The 21,315-nt window shown below is 54.0% G+C and overlaps 1 protein-coding gene across 2 annotated transcripts in view; it reads left to right on the forward strand.

The window, feature by feature from the left end:
• DIP2C (disco interacting protein 2 homolog C) overlaps positions 1-21,315 on the forward strand; it is a 330,049-nt gene that overhangs the window by 241,620 nt on the left and 67,114 nt on the right. For both annotated transcript variants that reach the window (XM_047754739.1, XM_047754740.1), the window contains 9 exons: positions 336-446; positions 3,787-3,910; positions 4,148-4,257; positions 4,342-4,444; positions 6,509-6,573; positions 8,903-8,996; positions 9,075-9,194; positions 10,372-10,486; positions 20,165-20,304. In XM_047754739.1, coding sequence (XP_047610695.1) covers positions 336-446; positions 3,787-3,910; positions 4,148-4,257; positions 4,342-4,444; positions 6,509-6,573; positions 8,903-8,996; positions 9,075-9,194; positions 10,372-10,486; positions 20,165-20,304 — 982 coding nt within the window. The remainder of the gene's footprint in view (positions 1-335; positions 447-3,786; positions 3,911-4,147; positions 4,258-4,341; positions 4,445-6,508; positions 6,574-8,902; positions 8,997-9,074; positions 9,195-10,371; positions 10,487-20,164; positions 20,305-21,315) is intronic.

Below are 21,315 nucleotides of genomic sequence, written 5' to 3' on the forward strand. Positions count from 1 at the left end.
ACGACGTGCTAGGCCACGGGTTCTCCCTCCAGCTGAGAAAGCCCAGGCTGGGAGCTAGAGCGGACCGGGATCAGGGCGGGCTGCCCGGCCTCGGCCACCATCGGGGAAATGCCAGGGCGTGGCTGGGGAGCCCAGTGTAGGCTTCACCCGCGTGGAAACGCTTGTCGATGCGGGAGTTTACAGGCACAAGCCTGGGCCGTGGCGGCCTGGAGCAGAGTTAGGGACGACCCTCGGTCACCGGAGTCTGATACTCGCTGAAAGGCGTTTGGAGGCAGGGAAGCCGTTTCTCCGGCCACACGAGGTTGACGGTTGCTCCCTCTCACTCCGCTGTCCAGGTGGCGCTGGTGTTCCCCAACAACGACCCTGCTGCCTCCATGGTGGCTTTCTACGGCTGCCTGCTGGCCGAGGTCGTTCCCGTGCCCATCGAGGTGCCCCTCACGAGAAAGGTAAGGACTGCGTCCTGCTCGGGCCAGCCGACCTTCAAGGTTCTGCCGTGGGCTCCGAGGGCATTCGGCCGTCAGAGGGGCTTTGCTCTCGGCAGCTGTGGATCAGGAGGCACCGGGCTGTGTCCTCGGACGAGGCTCTGTGCGGGTCACCGTCCCCTGTCTGCACACGGGGAGCGTCCCTGACGCCGCAGCCCCGCGCTGCTGCCGGCCGCGGCCGCGCTGCTCCTGTGCAGAGCGCCCTGGTCCTCAGGGTCGCTGCGCTGGAACTCGGTAAGGCTGGCTTTGTCACTTGGTTGCGTTTCAGGGGTGGCAGTTGTATTTGTTCCAGTGTTTGGACTCTATCAAGTCCTAGGTTCAATTGTAATTGGTCAGATCCTGCTCTGTGAGTAGGATAAATAAGGATCTCTTTTTTTTTCTTTCTCTCTCTTTTTTTAAATTTTTTATTTTTTGTTTTTATTATTAGTTTTTAATTGTTATTTCCCCAGTGCAACTTCTTTTTCTGTTGTACAGCCTGGTGACCCAGTTATACGTACATGTGCACATTCTATTTTCTCCCATTGTCATGCTCCACCGTAAGTGACTAGACATAGTTCCCAGTGCCACACAGCAGGATCTCATGGCTAAGCCCTTCCAAAGGCAGTAGTTCGCACCTGTTAACCCCAAGCTCCCGACCACCCCACTCCCTCCCCTCCCCCTTAGGATCTTGCTGTTGGAGTTGTTGCGTAGCCCAGGGTCAGAATCCTGCACAACAGCGGGTGTGTCTTTGTGCACATAAGTGCCTCGCTTCTCACACTGCAGACCTGCGGTGTCTTTAGGCAGGATGGCACGTGAGGGAGACCGTCTTAGTGGAGGCCTCGGGGTGCTCCACCCTTGGCTGTACCCTGGACTCCTCCAGCTGCCGTTTAGCACGTCAATGTGAGCAAATCCCAGCCCCAGGACACTGTGGCTCAGGGTTTCCAGGGAACCTTCCGGCCGTCTTCGTGGCTACTGTGATGTTGAGTGGTTTGGTTCATCTCCTGCGGCCGGCGGGCGGGACCTCAAGGTCTGTGTGTGGTTATGCGGGCACCTCAGCAATGGGTCTCCTCGGGTGGGAAGGAGGCAACGCGGGCTCCTTAGAAAGTGGTTGGGGGATGGATACTGTGTCCGTTTCCTGGGTCAAAACCTGCAGGGTCCCTGCTTGGCCTCCTCAGCGCTGCGAGCTTCAGGTGGGGCTGCAGGTGGTCCTGGACGCGGGGTGAGGCCTGCCGCCCTGACCGCAGAGCCCTCCAGTGGCCCGAGGAGAGCCTGGACCTTGGCAGGGGCTGGCCTCCAGCCCTCCGGGGGCATCCTCGTCTGCCTGAACCCCCTGACCTTCACAGGGGCTAGAAACATGGAAGGTTTGGGGATTTACTGAGCGGAGAGCCAGTTCTTCTGAGCAGTTCTTTGGCCCTGCAGCTAACCTGGAAAACTACTCGGGGGTTCTGTGAGGCTGCTCTTTCAAGGATATTTAGTTCATGGGTTGAGGTCCTCTGGAAAAAGGAAAGAAACCCCCTGGGTTTTCTAGTCAGGAGCACCAGAGTGATAATTTGGAGGAACTTGTCGGCTGATGAGTGAAGAGAGAGATTCTCCATCAGAGCTGTGATAAATGGACTCCAAAGCATTTGTTATTATGAAGAGCAGTTATTTTTCTACTCCTCACAGATAGAGTTGCGCTTTGGCTACTTGAAGTCTGTAGCCTGCTGTCTTTTAGGCGAGGGCTGGTTGGCAGAGGAGACCCTCTGGAGGGGAGGCGCCTGTCCCTGCCGCCCTCTGAGCGGGTGTCCCAGCTGCGCGTCCTGGGTCTCCTGAGACCTGCCTGCCAGCGTCCTGGACATCCAAGCCTGACCTGCCAGGTGGCCCTGTCTCACTCACCTCCCAGGTCCACTCAGACCCTCCCATGGTCACTGTAGGTCTCGAGACCAACCAGAAATCCTGTCTCAGAAGAAAAGGCTGGGTTCCTTCCTGGCCCACTGCCCCGCAGAAAATGTTCTGAGGGGAAACAGAACCAGAGAAGATGCCTAGGCTCCCATCAGGCGGGAAGCTGTGCGTTGAGCCTCAGCCCGTGACTTAGAACATACATCCTTAATTTTAAATAAAGGGGGATCCGCTCAAGACTCTGGGGTCCAGCCGGGTTTAATTTCAGGGATCCCAGTACCTGTAGGAGGCACAGGCCTGGCCGCTGCCCCGGGTGCACGCTCTCCTGAGCCCCTCCTTGGCCTTTCTGTCGACGGTTCCACCAAGTTCACACTCACAGAGAAACACCCTCCTTCCCTGAACCCGGCTTCAGAACCTGTGTCCGCCCCCGGCCCGGGCATGGTTAGAGCTTTCTGCCATGTGAAGGTCACATTCACGTCGAAGGGACTGCCTGTAACGCCTTGAAAAAGCACCGCTTGAAGGAAAAGCCCCACAAAGGTCCCCAGAGTGGGAAAGTCCCCGTCTGCCAAGCGCCAGGCTCCCCCCGGTTCTCCGGGCAGCGAGGGCTCCGCAGACCGGCTGTGCGTGATGCCCCCCGGGAGCCGTGGCGCTCAGCTCCACAGTGAGCAGAACTCGATGCTGCAGGCTTTCCAGGGTGGGAACCGTCGTCCGGGCGGGGAGGAGAGAGGTGACCATGGGCTCACTGCAGCCCTAACGTTTCCATCCCAGGGCTGCCAGCTGCTCTGCGGTTTTATTTTCTGAATCCTAGCTGGAGAGGGTGGTGGGAACAGGAGTGCATTGAGCCGATGTCTGGGGCCGCTGGGCGCCCAGGGTGGTGGGCGCTTGGGGCCGCCCCTCCTGCATCATCAGCTCCCAAGTCATGCTGGTCAGCTCCTGCACGGAGCCCTCTCTGTGGTGTGCTCTGGGTTTCTGGGGTCAGCGTGGGTGTCCAGTGCACCTCGCCAGATGTGAGTGAAGAAGACTTCCCGGAGTCACGCACCGGGTCAGAGACGTGCTTCTGGACTGTCTCTGTGCCCCGTGTCGCTGTCTTTCCCTGCTGGATGGAAGCAGAATGGGGCGCCTTGAGCGCCAGCACAGGCTGTGCCCCTGCCTGCTCTCCTGGGGTCTCCCTCACCGCAGGCCGCGGAGGTGGCTCTGCCCTTTACCCCCATAGCACGGGCAGGAGACCGAGGCCGAGCTCGTGCCCCGTTCAAGGTCCCGCAGCTGTCGAGCGGCAGCCTGGGCCTGACCCCAGCTATGCAGATCCCGGCCCCTGCCCCAAGTCTCTGGGTGAACCTCTGCTCAGGGAGCTTCGTGTCCTCCCAGGGCCCAAAGTCGAGCCCAGGTTTTGTTAGGAGAGCAGCCATCACCTCAGCTCATAGCCCATCTCTCCTTAACTGTCTCCCAGGACGCAGGAAGCCAGCAGATCGGGTTCCTGCTTGGAAGCTGTGGGGTGACCGTGGCCTTGACGAGCGACGCCTGCCACAAAGGGCTGCCCAAGAGCCCGACAGGGGAGATCCCGCAGTTCAAAGGTCAGCCTGGGAGACAGAGAACTTGCTGGTTGGCACCCGTGCCAGCAGGCTGTCCACGCGAGGGCTCAGGCGGCACCCCGCGGGCCTTCACCGCCGAGGCGTCCGGCTGCCTCAGCGTGGGCTCAGACTTGGTGAAAACACCAGGTCACTGGGAAGCGTGCCACCAGCAGGACGGTATTGTCACCCTTGTCTTCTGGATGATGCTCACCTGAAGGCAACTGGTCCTTTCTTTCCAAGGTTGGCCCAAGCTGTTATGGTTTGTCACGGAGTCAAAACATCTCTCTAAACCGCCTCGAGACTGGTTCCCGCACATTAAGGATGCGAATAACGACACTGCGTATATCGAGGTGAGGCGCTGCGTCCAGATGCAGCTGGGGAGCCGGGGGACACGCGCTCGGGTCCCAGAGCTCAGGGTCTCCTCCCCCCTGCAGTACAAGACGTGCAAGGATGGGAGCGTGCTCGGGGTCACCGTGACGAGGATCGCGCTTCTGACCCACTGCCAGGCCCTCACCCAGGCCTGCGGCTACACAGAAGGTACGGCCGACTGTGCCCGCGGTTCCCACTAGGCACCCGCTCCTCCGAAGGGCAGCTGTTGGATAGTTTGGTTGGCACCTCAGGCTGCTCGGGCTGCCGTCACGAGCACTGCGAGCTGGGGCTCACCCGGCAGGCGGTGCTGTCTCCCTGCCTGGCAGCTGAAGCCTGAGATCAGGGAGCGTCCGTTCCTGCTGAGACCCCCTTCCTGGCTGCAGATGGCTCCTTCTGGCCGTGTCCTCGCCTGGCCTCTCCTCCGGCATCTCAGCCTCCTCCTGTAAGGACACCAGGCCTGTTGGACCCGATCGGGCCCCAGCCCCCCCCGGGGCCTCATTTAACCTGTTGTCTCCCTTGAGCCCACCTGCCGGCACAGCCACACTTGGGGCGAGGGCTTCAACGTGCGGACCGGAGACAGCAGTTCAGGTCGTGACGGAGAGTTGACACCTTGGCGCGTATTCGCCCCCGGCAGCACATTGGCACCTCTTGGGGGCTTTAGAAAAGTGCCTGAGCTCAGCCCCCACCCCCACAGCTGACTGGGGGCTCTCGTCCCACCCAGACTTGCCACCTGTGATGGGCTTCCTTTGCCCTGTTTGGGAGGGCCCTGAGGGCCCGAGGTCACACGCCGAAGGCCCTACTGGGCACGTGGGGAGAAGGGTCGGACCACATGCCCTCTGTGCCTTTTGATGAGCGTCTGCCACCAGGTTCCTGCCCTGGCTGCGTCCAGGCACCTCCCCGCTGGAGTCTCCTCCTGGCGCACGCGCCTCGCCGGGCGCGAGACGCTTTCCCCCTGTTTCTGCCCTCAGTCTGCTCCCCCCGCACTCCCGGCATCGCCCTTTCCGAGAACAGCTCGTTCTCTCGTGGAGACAGTCTGCTGGTGGTCAGTCCCTGACTAGTTTCCCAGACATTTTCACACGTTCTGCTCATGACCACCCTGTGTGTCCGTGTTTTCAGCTTTAGCTCCAGCTTTTCTTACAACCTCACGACCTGTGTTCTTTGCCCCAATTTCTCAAAGACATAGTGCAGTCACTCTTGAGGGGTGTGGAGAGGACGGGGCATCTCTGTGCCCCGTTTCTCCTCTTTAAGAGATCCTGCATCAAATAGAATACAGTTTGGAACGTCCCTCTTTGAGGGGGTGAAGCTTTGACGAGCATCCTAGTGGTGCATTTGCTGGAAACTGCCTCCAGCAAGCACATAGCCTTTCTCTCTCGTGTGAGAACACACGATGGAAAATGAAAACCTTTTTAAAAACAAAAATGTGGAGTTCCCGTCGTGGCGCAGTGGTTAATGACCCCAGCCAGCATCCATGAGGACACAGGTTCGATCCCTGGCCTCACTCAGTGGGTCAAGGATCTGGCATTGCTGTGAACTGTGGTAGAGGTCACAGATGAGGCTTGGATCCTACGTTGCTCTGGCTGTGGTGGACACCGGTGACTGCAGCTCCGATGCCACCTCCGGCCTGGGAACCTCTCGGCCTTCAAAAGACAAAAGACACACACACACACACACACACACACACCAAAAAAAAAAAAAAAAAAGAGAGAGAAAGCCAAGGTGGGGGAAAACAAATATATAAGAAGTGGAGGAATAAGGTGTTGTAAGTGATGGTGTGAAGACCTTTTGCTGTTATGCGTCAAAATATTCATCTAGAAACACTTTCCAGGCAGGACAGCATGTTTTGTTTTGTTTTGTTTTGCTTTTCTTTCAGCAGCCGGCCCTGTGGCATATGGAACCCAGGCAAGGGGTCGAATCAGAGGTGCAGCTGGGGCCTATACCGCAGCTTTCGGCAACACCAGATTCTTAACCCACTGAACTGAGCAAGGCCAGGAATCATACCCTCATCCTCACTGAGGCAACTTCAGGTCCTTAACCCGCTGAGCCACAGCTGAAACTCCCAGGCCAGTGTTTTTAAAAGGGTCTGCTTAGAAACTGCAGTATTTCTACAAAGGCAGTGAAATGATATTTTTCCAAAACCTGTTACTTCCCGCTGATGTGATGTTGCATTTTCTTTGTCCTTTGGTCTGGGCTTATCTTTCATAAGTAAGAATCTTTGACTTTGTATTTGTTTAGCTGAAACAATTGTGAATGTGTTGGATTTCAAGAAGGATGTCGGGCTCTGGCACGGAATCCTCACGGTGAGTGCGATGCCCCTTGTCCTGCTGCGTCCTTTGCATGCGCTCCGTCGGATGACGATGTGTGCACAGAGGCTTAGGGAACCCCTTCCTCCCGCGTCCCAGAGGGAGTCGCGCTGTCAGAGGCTTGAGTCGTCCGCCGACGCAGCCTCGGGAAGCCAGCACACCAGCAGGGCGGTAGAGACTGGCCCGCGTCTTGGGCACACACACTGAGGCTGCGGCTCAGGCTCGGCGAGGTTCAGTACCTTCCTTCGCTCAGTTGGCACGTAGGATGGCACAGAAATGTTGGTGATGTCTTGCACTTGGGTCACTTTCCCCTCACGTCTGATTTGGCTGCAGCCTGCTGGTTTTTTCTTTTGGTAAATCGTTGTTCAGTGGGCATTTCAAGGGTCAGCTGCCCGTCATGCCACGGGGGAAAGTGCTTTACAGGTGCCCCCTTGGCTGAAAATTCAGCGTGAGGTGTAGGAGATGCGGCTCGTTGTTAGTGCCACTTGGGGAGTGATGACCGTTCACAGCTGTGGCACTTTCACTAGAGGAATGACCTTATTGTTTAAGACACGCTTTGCACTTAGGAAGCACTTGTTAGCACCGCTGCTTAGAGTTTTTATGTCTGTTTCATATGTGGTCATCTCCACTCGTTTTTTTCTGTTTCTGATGCTGAAACTTTATATCTTTTTTGAAGCTAAAAATTCTAGTAGTTTTACATGAAATAAATATAGATGGTGGGGTTTGTTATTTCTTGACAAGCCAGAATTTATTAGAACAAGAGCATGCAGGCATCACACAAACAAAGGTTTGGGGCTCCAGCCTAGCTGACCTCTGTCTGTGACCGTCCGAGTCCTGGTTTGCGGAGACGCGGAAGTGTGGCCCCACGCGCGCGCTCGGGGTGCCAGCTGGTGTCCTGGGGAGAGCACGTTTCAGAGCAGAGCCCACGCTGGACCTTGGTCCCTCTTCTGTAGCTGTGACCCTGGGCAAGTCACCTGCGCCTCTGCCTGAGAATCCTGCATCACCTGCGTTGCTCTGAACCTTGCTTTTCCGGACTGTCGAGTGGGAAGGATGGCCCTGTGTGGGAAGCACGTGGCCTGGTGTTTAATGAGCTCTTGGCCCATCTGCCTGCTTGATAACTGTGACAGAGCTGCTGCCACATGGCCAGCAGAGTTCTCTTATGACACTCTTGCTTTTGAGAGCTCTGCGGTAAACCTTGCTGACACAATGCTCTGGGTTACTGCCCCAGGAATCGGCAGCTTCCGAGTCTCTCTTGCTGCCACCTTCTAGAGCAAGGCAGGCCTCTGGTTAGACAGCTCCCCCTCTTCCAGGTCATCTTCTTTATGGTGAAATACACTCCTGCCCCGGCACGGAGTGGGGGGCAACCCAAGGTGAGAGTGTGCATGCAGGCAGCCAGCAGGCTCATTTCTGCGGGAGAGGGACGCGTGCGTGTGTGTGTGTGCGGGCATGGTCCTGGGGAGCTTCTGAGCCGGGCCAGCACTCTCCAGAGCACCCATGGCCGTTCCTGCCACCTCTACCCACACCCACAGCAGGGCAGACTGATTCGGGGCGGAGGCCTTGTCTGATGCTCCTCGCAGGGTGGCTTCCTACCTGCCAGTTCTGTGAGTGAAGCCACACACATGTGTGCGTCCCAGCTGCAGCACGTGAGGACTGACTGCTTAGTGAAAGAGTTAGCTTTGATCACCCATTTTATTTTATTTTTATTTTTATAGCTGCACCTGTGGCATGTGGAAATTCTCAAGCTAGGGGTTGAATCGGAGCTGCAGCTGCTGGCCTACACCACAGCCACAGCAATGCCAGATCCCAGCTGCGTCTGCAGCCCACACCACCACTCATGGCAGCACCAGGTCCTTCACCGTCTGAGCCACAACGGGAGCTCCTGGTCACCCATTTTAAAGAAATAAGGCCTCTACGGGTACTGGTCTGCATTAGCCAGGCTCGGTGGAAGACTGGGAGAGTTAAGACAACTTTCCACTGCTCCTTGCATTTCAGAGTAACATGTAATGAAGGCAGTTAATTTTGTGAATAAAATGAGTAGACTACACTATAGAGCATTAAGGTTCGAGATTGAAAGGCCTTTCATTCAACTAAAGTTTTTATCCGGGAAGTATCTGGACCTTAATTCTTTCATCGTATCAGCAAAAGCGGGAGTTGGAAGGACTAGACAGCCTTTGCGAAGGCCCCTCCACGCCCACAGAGTGGTCTTAAAGGCCCGTTCGGAGCGCGACGCCCACGCAGGCCCCTGCTCCCTGGCCAGGGAGCGCCTGGCGGTGGCCGAGCCCGGCCGAGGTGCTCCGCGCTCACCCCCCGCGCCCTGTGCTTCCAGAGCGTCATGAACATGATGCACGTGATCAGCATCCCGTACTCGCTGATGAAGGTGAACCCGCTCTCCTGGATCCAGAAGGTCTGCCAGTACAAAGGTGGGTCGCAGGCGTGCCCCCAGCGTCGTGCTGCCCGGTGGCACAGGTGGTGACTCTCTTCCCCTGCTTCTCCCTCAGCGAAAGTGGCCTGCGTCAAGTCCAGGGACATGCACTGGGCGTTGGTGGCGCACAGGGATCAGAGGGACATCAACCTCTCCTCCCTCCGGATGCTGATAGTGGCTGATGGCGCCAATCCCTGTGAGTGAGGCCGTGGAGCTTTCCTTCTAGTCTTTACCTCAGTGAATGAATTGTCTTCAAGGTGAAACCCAAGCAGTATTTCTCACCATAGCCTGAGGGCGGCGGGGCTTGAAGGCCCAGACACAACCCTGGGCCTGAGTCCTGGCGCTTCCCCTTCTTCGTTGTGAAGAGAACAGGGGAAGATACTTCTTTTTCTTTTAGCTGCAAGATGGTACCCAAATCATCAGATTTTATGAGGATTAAATGAAATAATCCCTGTGCACAGTTCCTTGGCATGCAATAAGTGCTCAAAAAACGTCACTCATTATTTTATGGTCCATAGTAGTTTCATGGATCAGAAAATCAATTGCCATTTTTAATGTAATTTCATTATCAATTCCGGTAGCAGAATTTATCTAGGTAAAATAAACGAGCAGTTCCACAGAAGACTATTAATATGCTTTGAGAACAATTTCAGTCTGTTGAAACAAAAACCCAGCTAGTCTGTTTTTTACGGGGAGCGTATATAAGCCAGAAGCAAAGTGAATGAATGACAGTGAACGGATGAAAGCACATTTGTTTCTGACCACACTTGCGAACTCCGCATGTATATATTTGTAAATTAAAGCAGCGAATGCTTTCTTTAAGAACATCTGATATGCAAACGTAGACTTCAAACAGGTAACCTTATATTAGTGTTATAAAAGCTTCTCCATTTACGAACTAACTTCGTAATCATGGGCTCTTGAATACACAGTTGTTCTGCAGTGACTCTGCAGCGTGGAATGCTTTGTAGGAAGCACGGTGAACTGGTTTAGCTGAGAGGCTCCTAATAATTGCACCTTGACCTCATCACGCGTGTTACTGCAGAGGAATGTTTTCTTCGTTTAGCTGGGTTTAGATTTACTCCCTCTTGCAATATGAAAATGGCAGAACACGCCTCAGAAAACTGGTGCCATTAGGTCCCTCAGTCAGCAAAAATGTCTTAAGTATAGAAGTGGCATTTTTTAAATTCTTGAGTTTGTAGTTTGGGAGTAATATTATCTTTCATTGTGACATAAACAGTAGTATTTTCCCATCTGTCCACCTCCACGTGAACCCAAGTCCTAACTGCAAATGCATTCTTCTGTCTCTCGGGATGTTTTTAATCCCTCCCATTGCACGCACTGTCTGATTCTGGTCCCCTCTTGCCCTCCAGGGTCAATTTCTTCCTGCGACGCATTTCTCAATGTCTTCCAAAGCAAAGGCCTGCGCCAGGAGGTCATCTGTCCCTGTGCCAGCTCACCAGAGGCGCTGACTGTGGCCATTCGGAGGTACCGGCTGTGTTAATTGGAGTGGGGGGGCCTGGGGTGGGGTCTCCTCCAGCAGCCGCGGAGACCTGGCAGTCATCGCAGCTGGTCTTAGTGCGGGTGAGGTTTTATCCTTGTTTATGCTGGAACGGGTTCTCGTAAATAGTCTAGCTTCCGTCGTTAGGACAGGCGTCTCCCTGGAGAGTCAGGCAACTCCTGGGCACGTGGGAGTCTGCCTGCAGGTGACTCGCATTTGCATTTGCCGGGTCAGGCTCAGGTTTCACGTGAGGGTGGAACAGAGTAAGTGTTGGCGGAAGGGAAAGTTTTGAGGCCACCGCTGTGCCCTTTGACGTGGTTTCTGGGTCGTCTGCATGTTCTGCCCTCTGCAGTACTGCACACGCTCTACTCCAAAAACACTGGTTTTCTGAGCCTTGAAGCTCTTCGTCGGGCATACCAGAGGCGTCTTGGGCCTGCGGTCTCTGCCACTCGGGCCTGGGCTTGGGCTTGGGCTTCCCGGGATCCTGACAAGGCCAGCTCAGCGCCCTTGGTCCCGGGCCATGCTGGCATCACCGCCTGTGTCAGAGCCATCAGCGCTTGTCAGGGACGGGCTGCGCTTACGGCTCACCCTGCCCAGAGTGGGAGGGGCTGGAAAGGCCTGTCATCGGCAGCTCCCAGTTATCCACCGGACACGAAGAAGGAAGGTCTGTATCCTCCAGACATCTGCAGCCTGTGCATGACTTAGTCAGCATCTTTGGGTTCTGTCTGCGAGTGGGTTTTACTTCGTGTCGCACCGCTGTGCACCAGAGAGAAACCTTCGGATGCTTTCAGGTGTTTGTTAATGTGAAATTGACCAGATCGCCTGGTTAATTGAATTTCTCGCCAGGTTGAGAAATTGAAAATTTTTCAAGTGTCAGAAGCAGCGTTTAATTTTGGTTGAACCCAAAATGAAAAGTATGTGACGTAATTTAAATTGCTGAGGAAATATGGCACCATTAACCAGAATCCAGTCTTCATTTTTTAAAGTGTGGCATTGTCGCCCCCAAAACAGAAGGTTTGCCACAAATCCTCTGGCGTTTATGCCTGACCTCAGAGTACAGGACGCATCAGGCTGCAGGACCAGGTTTGCCACGAAGACGCTTTGCAGGGATCAGTGTTCGGGCTGGCGTCAGTTGGACCGTGAGGAGACCAGCCTCCAGCAGTGCGGTGGGGCCAGGGTCCTGGTCGCCCTGCCTGCTCGTGGCTGGTCCCGTGACCCGGGGCACCTCCCTTTCCGCCAGGAACTCAGTTTCCTCTGTCAAGAGGCGAGGTGCTTGGACTCGGCTGTCTCCCAATTCCCCTCTACCTGCAGATTCATAGAATGAGTGATTCACGCATGTAGAAAATCTGGAGCTCTTGTGATCAAATGATTTGTTCATTTGCTTTTCCTAAAAGTGTGTTCTCTGTACCCTTTACGTAATATAGGTTATGCCCGGTTGACTGGCAGAAGGTGAAAGGGGAAGCAGAGCGTTTTTAATTGTTTCTCTAGACATCTTTGAAAATCTTTTTTTAATCTTTCTTTAGAAAGATTAAAAATTTATTATCAAAACCAGACAAATTAGGGGCTGGTACTTAGTGTATCTCGTGGGGCCTGTGAGACACTTCTGTACCCACTAGCTCCCAGCCTGCTCCTTGGCGACAAACGATGGGCCGGCCGCAAGCCAGGCCTGCTGCCTGTCTCCCACGCTCTCCGTGCCTCTGGGCCTGGCGCACCTCAGAGCCCTCGCCACTGTTGCCCAAAGCAGGACGGGCCCATGGGCACAGGTGACAGAAATACCTTGTGGGTCTCCAGCCCATAGCGTGCCATGGCTGGTGACACTGGCTTTGGTGGGGAGAGGGGGTTGGGGAGGCGCTGGGATCTTCATCACACATCTCAGGTGTGAGACTGTCCCCCAGAGAGGCTGAGAGCTGTCCCCCTGCCGGTGCCCTGCTGGGCTCATGAGCTTGTGTTACGCGTTCTGAGCGGTGCTCACGGTGCAAGAAGGGAAGCAGCCCATGTTTCCGCCTGGGCTCACCACCTGTGGCACTTGGGTGGCACAGTCGCACATAGCTTGTATGAATGCAGCTTGTATTTCTGAAGTTGAACTTGTTAATAGTTCACTGGGTTGAAAGGGAAAAGCTTTGTGATTAAAGAGAAAGTGTCAGTTTCTAATCCCAAACTGGTTTTACCAGAAGTAGTTTATAATCCTCAAAAATGATACACACTTTGCTTGCACGTAAGCATTCAGCCCTTGTGTTTGACGAGTGCAGCAAGACCTGCTGGGTCCTTCTGCTCAGGGTCGCCCTCCTGCAGGCCAGACCAGGCACCTGGTGCCGTGAAGCCATCGCCACGGGGAGCTATAGCAGCCAGAAACAGTTCACTGTCATAATTTCTTAAAATTTAGAACAACCAGGGAGGAGTTCCCGCCGTGGCTCAGCAGAAACAAGCCATCTGACTGGTATCCATGAGGACGCAGGTGCAGGACGTCTCTTCCCGGGGTTCCTGCTCCTTAAAAGAATGTGCTGTAGGCATTTGTTCTTTTGTTTGCACCTCTTCCTCTCCTTTCCAGCCTGTCTCTGGTTCCATGTTGTTTTTTCACAGCTCAGCAAATGTGTGTTTTTTTAATTTTACTGAAGTATAGTTGATTTATTACCATATTGTAATAATTTCTGCTGTACAACAAAGTGATTCAGTTACACCTACATGCATCCATTCTTTTTCCGATTCTTTTCCCATATAGATCTTCACAGGAGGGTTTTTGGGGGGGACCCAGGGAGTCCTGTGGGGCTTGAGCACTCAGGGAGTACATGGAAATCGTGCCAGGACCCAGGAGGTTCTTACTGCATCCCACATGGATATATCTCTCCAGGACTGTTTCCATTCGTGTGGCAGATTGTAGCCCCAGGGTCTTGCTCTCCATCTCCTTCCAGAACCGGGCTGTTACTCTGCCTCAAGCCCAGATTCCTGGAGGAGAGGCTCTGATTGGTGAGGCTGGTCCAGTCAGCTGCTACCATGGTGGGGGTGGGGTAGGGCATATGTGAAGGCACTGCTGCTGGCACCCTCCTGGGCAAGGGGCAGCCTAGAGAAGTAGGGGAGACTTGATCCACAAGTGGGTGAGGTTACCCAGGACAGGTGTCTTGCCAACATTTCTTCCATTCTGGGGGGAAACCAGGCAGAAATACCTCACTTGGCTGGTGTTCTAGAGGGTTAACTCATGTTCAGCAAATGTTGAAAAATCCAGATTTTTGAATCTGTAGATTGCCATGGGTAGTGTGGTCATTTTAATATTTAATATTGATTCTTCCAATCCAAGAACACAGTACGTCTTTCTGTCTGTGTTGTCTTCAGTTTCTTTCATCAGTATCTTATAGTTTTGGGAGTACTAGTCTTTTGCCTCCTTAGGTAGGTTTCTTCCTAGGTATTGTATTCTTTTTAATGTGATGATAAATGGCATTATTTCCTTAATTTCTCTTTCTGACATTTCGTTGTTAGTGTATAGAAGTGCAACAAATTTCTGTATATAAATTTTGTAATGAGATCGTTGTCAAATTACTGATGACATTTTTCATAGAACTGGAGCAAATAATCTTAAAATTTGCATGGAACACAAAGGATCCCAAATAGCCAAAGCAATCTTGCAAAAGAACAACAGAGCTGGAGGAATCAGGCTCCCTGACTTTAGACTAGAGTACAGAGCCGTAGTAATCAGAACAGTACGGTACTGGCACAAAACCAGACACAGGATGGAAAGCCCAGAAATAAATCCATGCACTTACTGTCCATTTGCAACAAAGGAGGCAACAATATACAGGGGGGAAAGACAGCCTCTTCCATAAGTGGTGCTGGGAGAAGTGGACAGGTGCATGTAAAGAATGAAATTAGAACATTCTCTAACACTATGTACAAAAATAAACTAAAAAATGAATTAAAGACCTACATATATATATCTAAAAAAAATACATATGTACACCCCCCCCCGAATCACTTTGCTGTACACCTTGAAGCTAACACAACAATTTAAAAAAGAAAAGAAAAATCAGAATTTTTTAAAGCAGAGAAGTTAAGTTGTGATCACTTACTTCATAGAAATGATTATTCAGTTTTGGGGAGACATACCAGGGTTCTTTTCAACTTAGTTTCTTTATAATTTGAGGATCCACTGCAGGTTTGAACGCAGAGCCAGCAGAGCTGCAGAGCAGTCTCCTCAGGCTGCTCCGGGCTGGTCCTTCCTGAGTGGATGCCAGGCTTGATGGGGTGGCGCCTGTGGCCAAAACGACCATTAAGTATCTTGACGTCACCCCTCTTGGAAGCACCAGAACACCCAGCCCTACGTGAAAGGGGGCTGCTGGAAGGGTCGGAGTGCGCAGAGTTGATGGTCACCTCAGCTGTCCTGCTCGTGAGCGTCAGGGCGCAGAGGTGATCCGCAGAGCTGGCAGCTCCTTGGTGTGCTGCCCCGGCTGGGACTGGCCGCCCGCATCACCCCCAGCAGCATTCCCCTAAGAGAAGATGCTTCCCAGGAGGAAAGGAAGGCGTTCACCACAGGACGTGGGGGCTTTTTAAGAACCGGAGTTGGAGAGCTTGCCGGAAGCAGGACAGGTGGCGTGCCCACCCACAGGCCTCTGTCGTTCCTCACGCGGCCGAGCGCTCAGCCGACGCCCCTTCCCTGGTCCTCGAGTCGGTCCTGACCCCTGTCGCTGCAGCCGCATGTTGGCTGTTCACCTGCCCGCGTTCCTAGGCTGAGAAGGCCACTCTGCGGGGTCCTGAGGTCCCAGAGGAGTCCTCCCTGAGTCATGCGCGTGTGACACCCAGGAACACGCGGTCGTCTTGGAGTCGCACCTGGACGTTGCCAGACGGGTGCAGGGCGCTCTCGGCCGTTACTTCATCTGCAGTGTCTGAGAACGAGAGGTAGATGTTCTGGAAATTCCTAGGGACTTTTCTCGCTGGGGTTAGTTTCCCCCACCCACCTCGTTTAGCGACGTGGACTTTTTATTTCCTGGGAAAGTGTTAACGGAGAAAACAGTCTTCTGACCTGCTTAATATTCGTGGAAATGCAAATGGGAGCAACAGTGAGGAATGCATTGTGCTCACCGCGCGGGGAACAGTTACGAGGCTGACAGTCGGTGTTGGCACGTGTGTGTGGAAACGGGTGAGGCCGAGGGGCGGCTTGGCCCCGAGGTCGCAGGCACGCGTTCCAAGCCGTTCTGAGTACCCTGCCTGGTCTGCTGTGACCTCGGCAGCGCACTTCCTGCCTGTGAGGGGAGAGCAGTCGTGCCTGTCTCAGGTCGCTGTACAGGGCAGGGTGGCTCACACAGAGGATGCTCACAACTGCATCCCAGGCACGCATGCGAAAGGTGGGTCTAGTGAGTGAAAAAGTGTTGCTGCTCATATGCTCTTAGTGGAATTGCAGAATGACATGGTCTTTGGGGAAGGTATTCAGGCTTTACTAAAAATTTAAATGTAGGAGTTCCCATGGGGGCACAGTGGAAACGAATTGACTAGTATCCATGAGGATGCGGGTTCGATCCCTGGCCTTGCTCAGTGGGTCGGGGATCCAGCGTTGCCGTGATCTGTGGTGTAGCTTGCAGACACAGCTTGGATCCCGTGTTGCTGTGGCTGTGGACAGGCCGGCAGCTGTAGCTCTGATTTGACCCCTAGCCTGGGGACCTCCCTAAAAAACAAATATAAAGAAAAAGTTTAAATGTATATGCTTTTTGATTTCTCCCTTCCCTTTCTAGATAAGTATCTTACAGAAATATTTCCAAATGCATAAAAATTAAATGAAATAAGATAAACATATATTCACATTACTGAACGCCATCTAATCATTAATACAGGTCAATTTATTGGTATGTCCCGTACACATACGATATGTGTTTCACATGCGCACAGTGGGAAGACGTACAAGATTCTTGGTGAAAAAAAGCACGTTGCAGAAGAATACATATAGTGTGGCCCTACTTTTCTTTGTAGCTAAATAGATGTGGGTGTGCACATATCTCATAGGAAAATGCATACTAAAGAAGCCGGGACTTGGACGTTCCTGTGTGGCACAGTGGGTTAAGGATCCAGTGTTGCCATAGCCGTGGCACAGGCCGCAGCTGAGTTCGGGTTCAATCCTTGGCCTGGCAACTTCCATCTGCCATGGTTGCAGCCAAAAAAACCCTAAACAAACAGACTGGCACTTGATGTTTAAAGTGTGGGTGATGGCTGCCTGGGGAGGGAGTGGCTGGAGTACGTGTGCCTCTTGCCGTGTGTGCTCCTGCAGTGTTTGGCTTGTCCACACGAAGGATGTGCTCACGTGCTGCTCGTTCTTGCCACTGTTCTAAAACTCCAGGGAAAGAGACCCTCCAGTGAACTAAGCGTGGTCTTCTAGACCAGAGGCAGGCAAGGTACTGGGGGAAGTGGGGGGGGGGGGTGCTCTGCGCGGGTCTGCAACCGAGTCAGTGTTGCTGTGCCTTGGCTTTCTAATCTGCCAAATGGGAGACTGGTAGGTTCGCTGTAGTAAGCACGTCGGGGTGTGGAGAGCTCAGCCGAGCACAGCCGCCTCATCCGGAGGGCGCAGTCGGCACAGCGGGTCCAGCCGGCAAGCTGTGGGACAGGGCGGGAAGTGCCGTCGTCCGCGGTGAGGTGGGGCAGCAGGGCCGTGGGTTCTGTGCCCGGGAATTCAGGTGCTTCTCTGCTCCGTGTTGCATGTATTTTGCAAATCCGCAAAGAGAAAAACCCAGGGGTCTGAGGATCTCTGCCTGGCTGGGGACTTAGTGTAAACATGGCTTCGATTTAGTAACGTGCGACTGGTGCTGTTGGTTCACATTTTAGCTGAGCCGACGCGGTCTTCCGTGACGACCATTTCACGGATGCGGTTGAAAACTTCTTGCAACAAGTGTAGCTCATGTTTTTACGGTGCTTCAGTATTGACTCTCACTATCATTAAACGTAGGAAGGTGGGTCTTGTCACTAGGACAGGCCGTACGCTGTCGGGTTGCGAAGGAACACCTCCCTCCTGGCTTCTCCTGCGCAGCGGTCCCGGTCACCATACACTAGTTCTCATCCTCCCAGGCTTGGGAGTGTCTTGGCCGGTCCAGCATTTTGCTTTTAAGTGTTACCGCTCGGAGGAGTCGTTTGCTAGGGCTGTTGCTACTCTGAGTGTTCATTAACAGAGGGCCTCAGACCGGGTACCTTTAAACAGCAGGACTCTGTCCTCACAGTTCTCAGTCTAGAAGTCCGGGGTGCAGGCACGGGCCCTTCTGTGGGCTCTGAGGGGAGCCATTCAGGCCCGTCTGGCTGCAGGTGCCTCTCCCACGCCTGCCCATGTCACACGGCCTTCTGCCTGTGTCTGTACCTCCTTTCTCTTCTTACAGGGACACCCCCTTCTCATCCCGGTTCCATTGAAAAGACCCTATTTCCCAGTAGGGTCACTTTCAAGGTTCAGGGGTTAGGACCGGGACATGTCTTTTGTGGGGGGACAGCGTTCAACCCACAGCAGATACTCAGGCTTATGATCTCTGACCTCACCTGGGGCCTCGACCAAGGATGAGGGTAAGAGTCCTGGAAGCAGAGGGTTCCTGCAGGGCTCCCCGACCTTCATTCCCAGCTATTGATTTGTTGGGGTCTTTGGAAAAGAAAAGGCCAGGAGATGAGTAGAGACTCCGGAGTAGTTTCTCTTTTTGACGGTTACAGACGGAAGAGTTCTATTTTCAGACTCTTAGGCTTCTTTATATTTTTTTCAACTTAGAATTGGATTTTATTTTATATTTCCATGAGCAGTTTTCAGTCTAATTTTTCTTGAATCACAGCTGCCTTTATAGTTCAAAATTTTTTTTAATTTCATTGAAGTATGGTTGATTTACAGCATTGTGTTAATTTCTTCTGTACAGCCAAATGAGCCCGTTGTGTACACACACACACACACACACACACACACACACACACTCTTCTCCGTATTTTTACCGTTATCCCGTTTGTCACGGCAGAGTGACCGTAGTTCCCTGTGTCTGCGGTGGGCCAAGTTGCTCACCCATTCTCTGTGTAAGAGTTTGCCTCTGCGAATCCCAAACTCCCAATCCTTCCCTTCCTTACCCCCCACAGCCACAAGCATGTTCTCTCTCTGTATTTTTTATTGAGATATAATTGACACATAACATATGCTTCTTTTTAAAATACACCAGTTGCTTGATTCAAATGAAATCTCTTTTTGCAAAATTGTTTTTGTTTTGTTTTGAAGGCTGTGCCCTGGGGGATATGGAAATTCCTTGTCCAGGGGTTGAATTAGAGCTGCAGCTGCTGGCCTACACCACAGCCACAGCAACACCAAATCCTCAACCCACTGAGTGAGGTCAGGGATCTAACCTATATCCTCATGGAAACTAGTCGGGCTCTTTACCAACAAGCCACAGCAGGAACTCCTCTTCTTGCAAATTTTAACTTTTATGTTTCCCCATTTATATAGCTTCATTATAGACCTTCATTATATTATTTATTTATTTGTCTTTTTGCCTTTTCTAGGGCCGCTCCCACGGCACATGGAGGTTCCCAGGCTAGGGGTCCAATCAGAGCTGTAGCCGCCGGCCTTCACCACAGCTACAGCAATGCAGGATCCAAGCCTCCTCTGTGACCTACACCACAGCTCACAGCAATGCCGGATCCTTAACCCACTGAGCAAGACCAGGAATCGAACCTGCAACCTCATGGTTCCTCGTCAGATTCATTAACCACTGAGCCACGATGGGAACTCCAACCTTCATTATATTTTTAAGCTATACAGCAAACTTCTGTTTACAGTCCCTGTATTAGACCCTGAAACCCCATTAAGCATCTGCATGTGGAAAATTACAGAAACGAACGTGAGGTTTTCCTCACTTGTACGCTCCCACTTTGCTCACATTGAAGAATCTTTAGTTTTCTGGGGTAAAACCCATGTTTTCTTTGTTCACGGAATTGCTCAGCGGCTGTTTGTTGCCGTGCTTCTCCAGGGGCGGGGCAGCCCTCCTGCCCCAGCACGTGCAGGCTGTGATGGGGAGGCGTGTGCAGAGTTAGACGGCGCCTGCCCAGGAGACAGGAGGAGGGGTGCTGCTTTGGGGGGGGTGCGGAGCAGTCGCATGTTGGAGAGGAAGCCCTGCAGCTGTCTGCCAGAACAGCTCGCAGGGAGCGGGCCGAGGCTTCGGGGAGTCAGAGGCGGCGAGGTGGGGGTGGCGGCTGTTCCTCCTGCCGTCCAGCTGGGCCCTCCCCCAGGTGCTCGCAGTTCTGACACATACAGCTGAGCGCGGGAGCCTCCGTGCACGGTCCCGTCTGACCCGGAGGCCGACTCTCTCCTCACTGCTGTCATCTTCTTCTGGGGGATGGGACTCTCCTCCTTAGCCACTTTCAAACCTGGGAGATCCGACCTTGCAGAGAGAGGGCGGCGGGAGGAGGAGACGGCCCGTCCACGGCGGATGGGCGCGGGGAAGGTGCGGACAGGGGCACTGCCGAGTCTTCGCGTCTCGGGAACCGGGAGGGAGAACGAGCAGACGTTAGGGCCGTCCCAGCAGAGAAAACGGAGGCTGAGAACAGCAGCATCACGCGGCAGCTGGGCCTGCCGTCCGAAGCCTCCGGACCCAGAGGTGCGGCCTGGGTGTGTGCAGCACATGGACTCATGGGTCTGTGGCGGGACAGCTGACGTGCTTCTGATCAGACACAAACTGCCGTTGCAGGCCCACTGACGACAGCAACCAGCCCCCAGGCCGCGGCGTCCTCTCCATGCACGGGCTGACCTACGGCGTCATCCGGGTGGACTCAGAGGAGAAGCTGTCTGTGCTCACCGTGCAGGACGTCGGCCTCGTGATGCCTGGAGGTGAGGGTGGGCCCTGGGCGCAGGTGGTGCAGGCGTCCAACTCGGACCCCAGCCAGGCCGATGGACTGGCCACCTCCCCTGCTGGCCCAGCCGGCGTCCCCATGCCCTGAACTGTGGGCGCACCCACTGCAGCCTGACTGCTGCTCTCGTCACGTGTCTGCCAAGCTTCAGCATAGGATGGGCAGTGCCACTGCCTCTCCTGGTAAACGAAAACCTAGGCTGTGTCCAGGGCTGAGGAAGGGCCTCTCTGTGTTGCATGCACCCCAGGACCCAGGAGGCACCGGCTGCATCTGTAGACAGACCTGTGCAGGTCAGTCTCCCGTTGGCCATCCTGGCGCCGTGGGCAGATCCGTGGCACAGGAGCCCTTTAAGTCACAGCGATGGGCTCCAGGTTTCGTACAGACCAGCCCCCAACTGCGGAGCTGGCCTTGCTGAGCCCCTCCTGCCTCTCCACCCTGGCCCTGCCTGTGCCCTCGCTAGGGCAGGACTGTGCTGACAGGAGGGGCCCTGGTCCCCTGGCCCTGCCTCCCACAGTGCTGTCCCCCAGGGAGTGGGCTCCCTTTCCTGGGGCCGCTTTTCTTCCATGCCCTGGGGGTCTTGCCTCGCTGGGGCCGGGCTCAGCCAGGCCCGTGTGCTCAGTACTGCTTCAGCTTCAGCCAGGCCTCCTGACTCCATTCCTTTCTTGTTTTTAAAAAACAAGGGGTCTTTTTGTTTGTTTTGGCCGCCCTGCAGCTTATGGAGCTCCTGGGCCAGGTATCAGCTCTGAGCTGCAGCTACAAACTAAGCCACAGCTGCAGCAACGCTGGATCTTTCATCCACTGTACCAGACCTGGGATGAAACCCATGTCCCAGAGCTGCCAAGATGCTGCCAATCCCATTGCACCATAGCGGGAGCTCCTAAAAAACAATTAGTGGAGTTCCCTTGTGCAGCAGGTTACGGATTACCATTGTCACAGCAGCAGCCCAGGTCACTGCTGTGGCATGGGTTCGATCCCTGGCCCAGGAACTTCC

Source organism: Phacochoerus africanus, chromosome 12 (assembly GCF_016906955.1).
Source record: "Phacochoerus africanus isolate WHEZ1 chromosome 12, ROS_Pafr_v1, whole genome shotgun sequence".
Classification (NCBI taxonomy): Eukaryota; Metazoa; Chordata; class Mammalia; order Artiodactyla; family Suidae; genus Phacochoerus; species Phacochoerus africanus.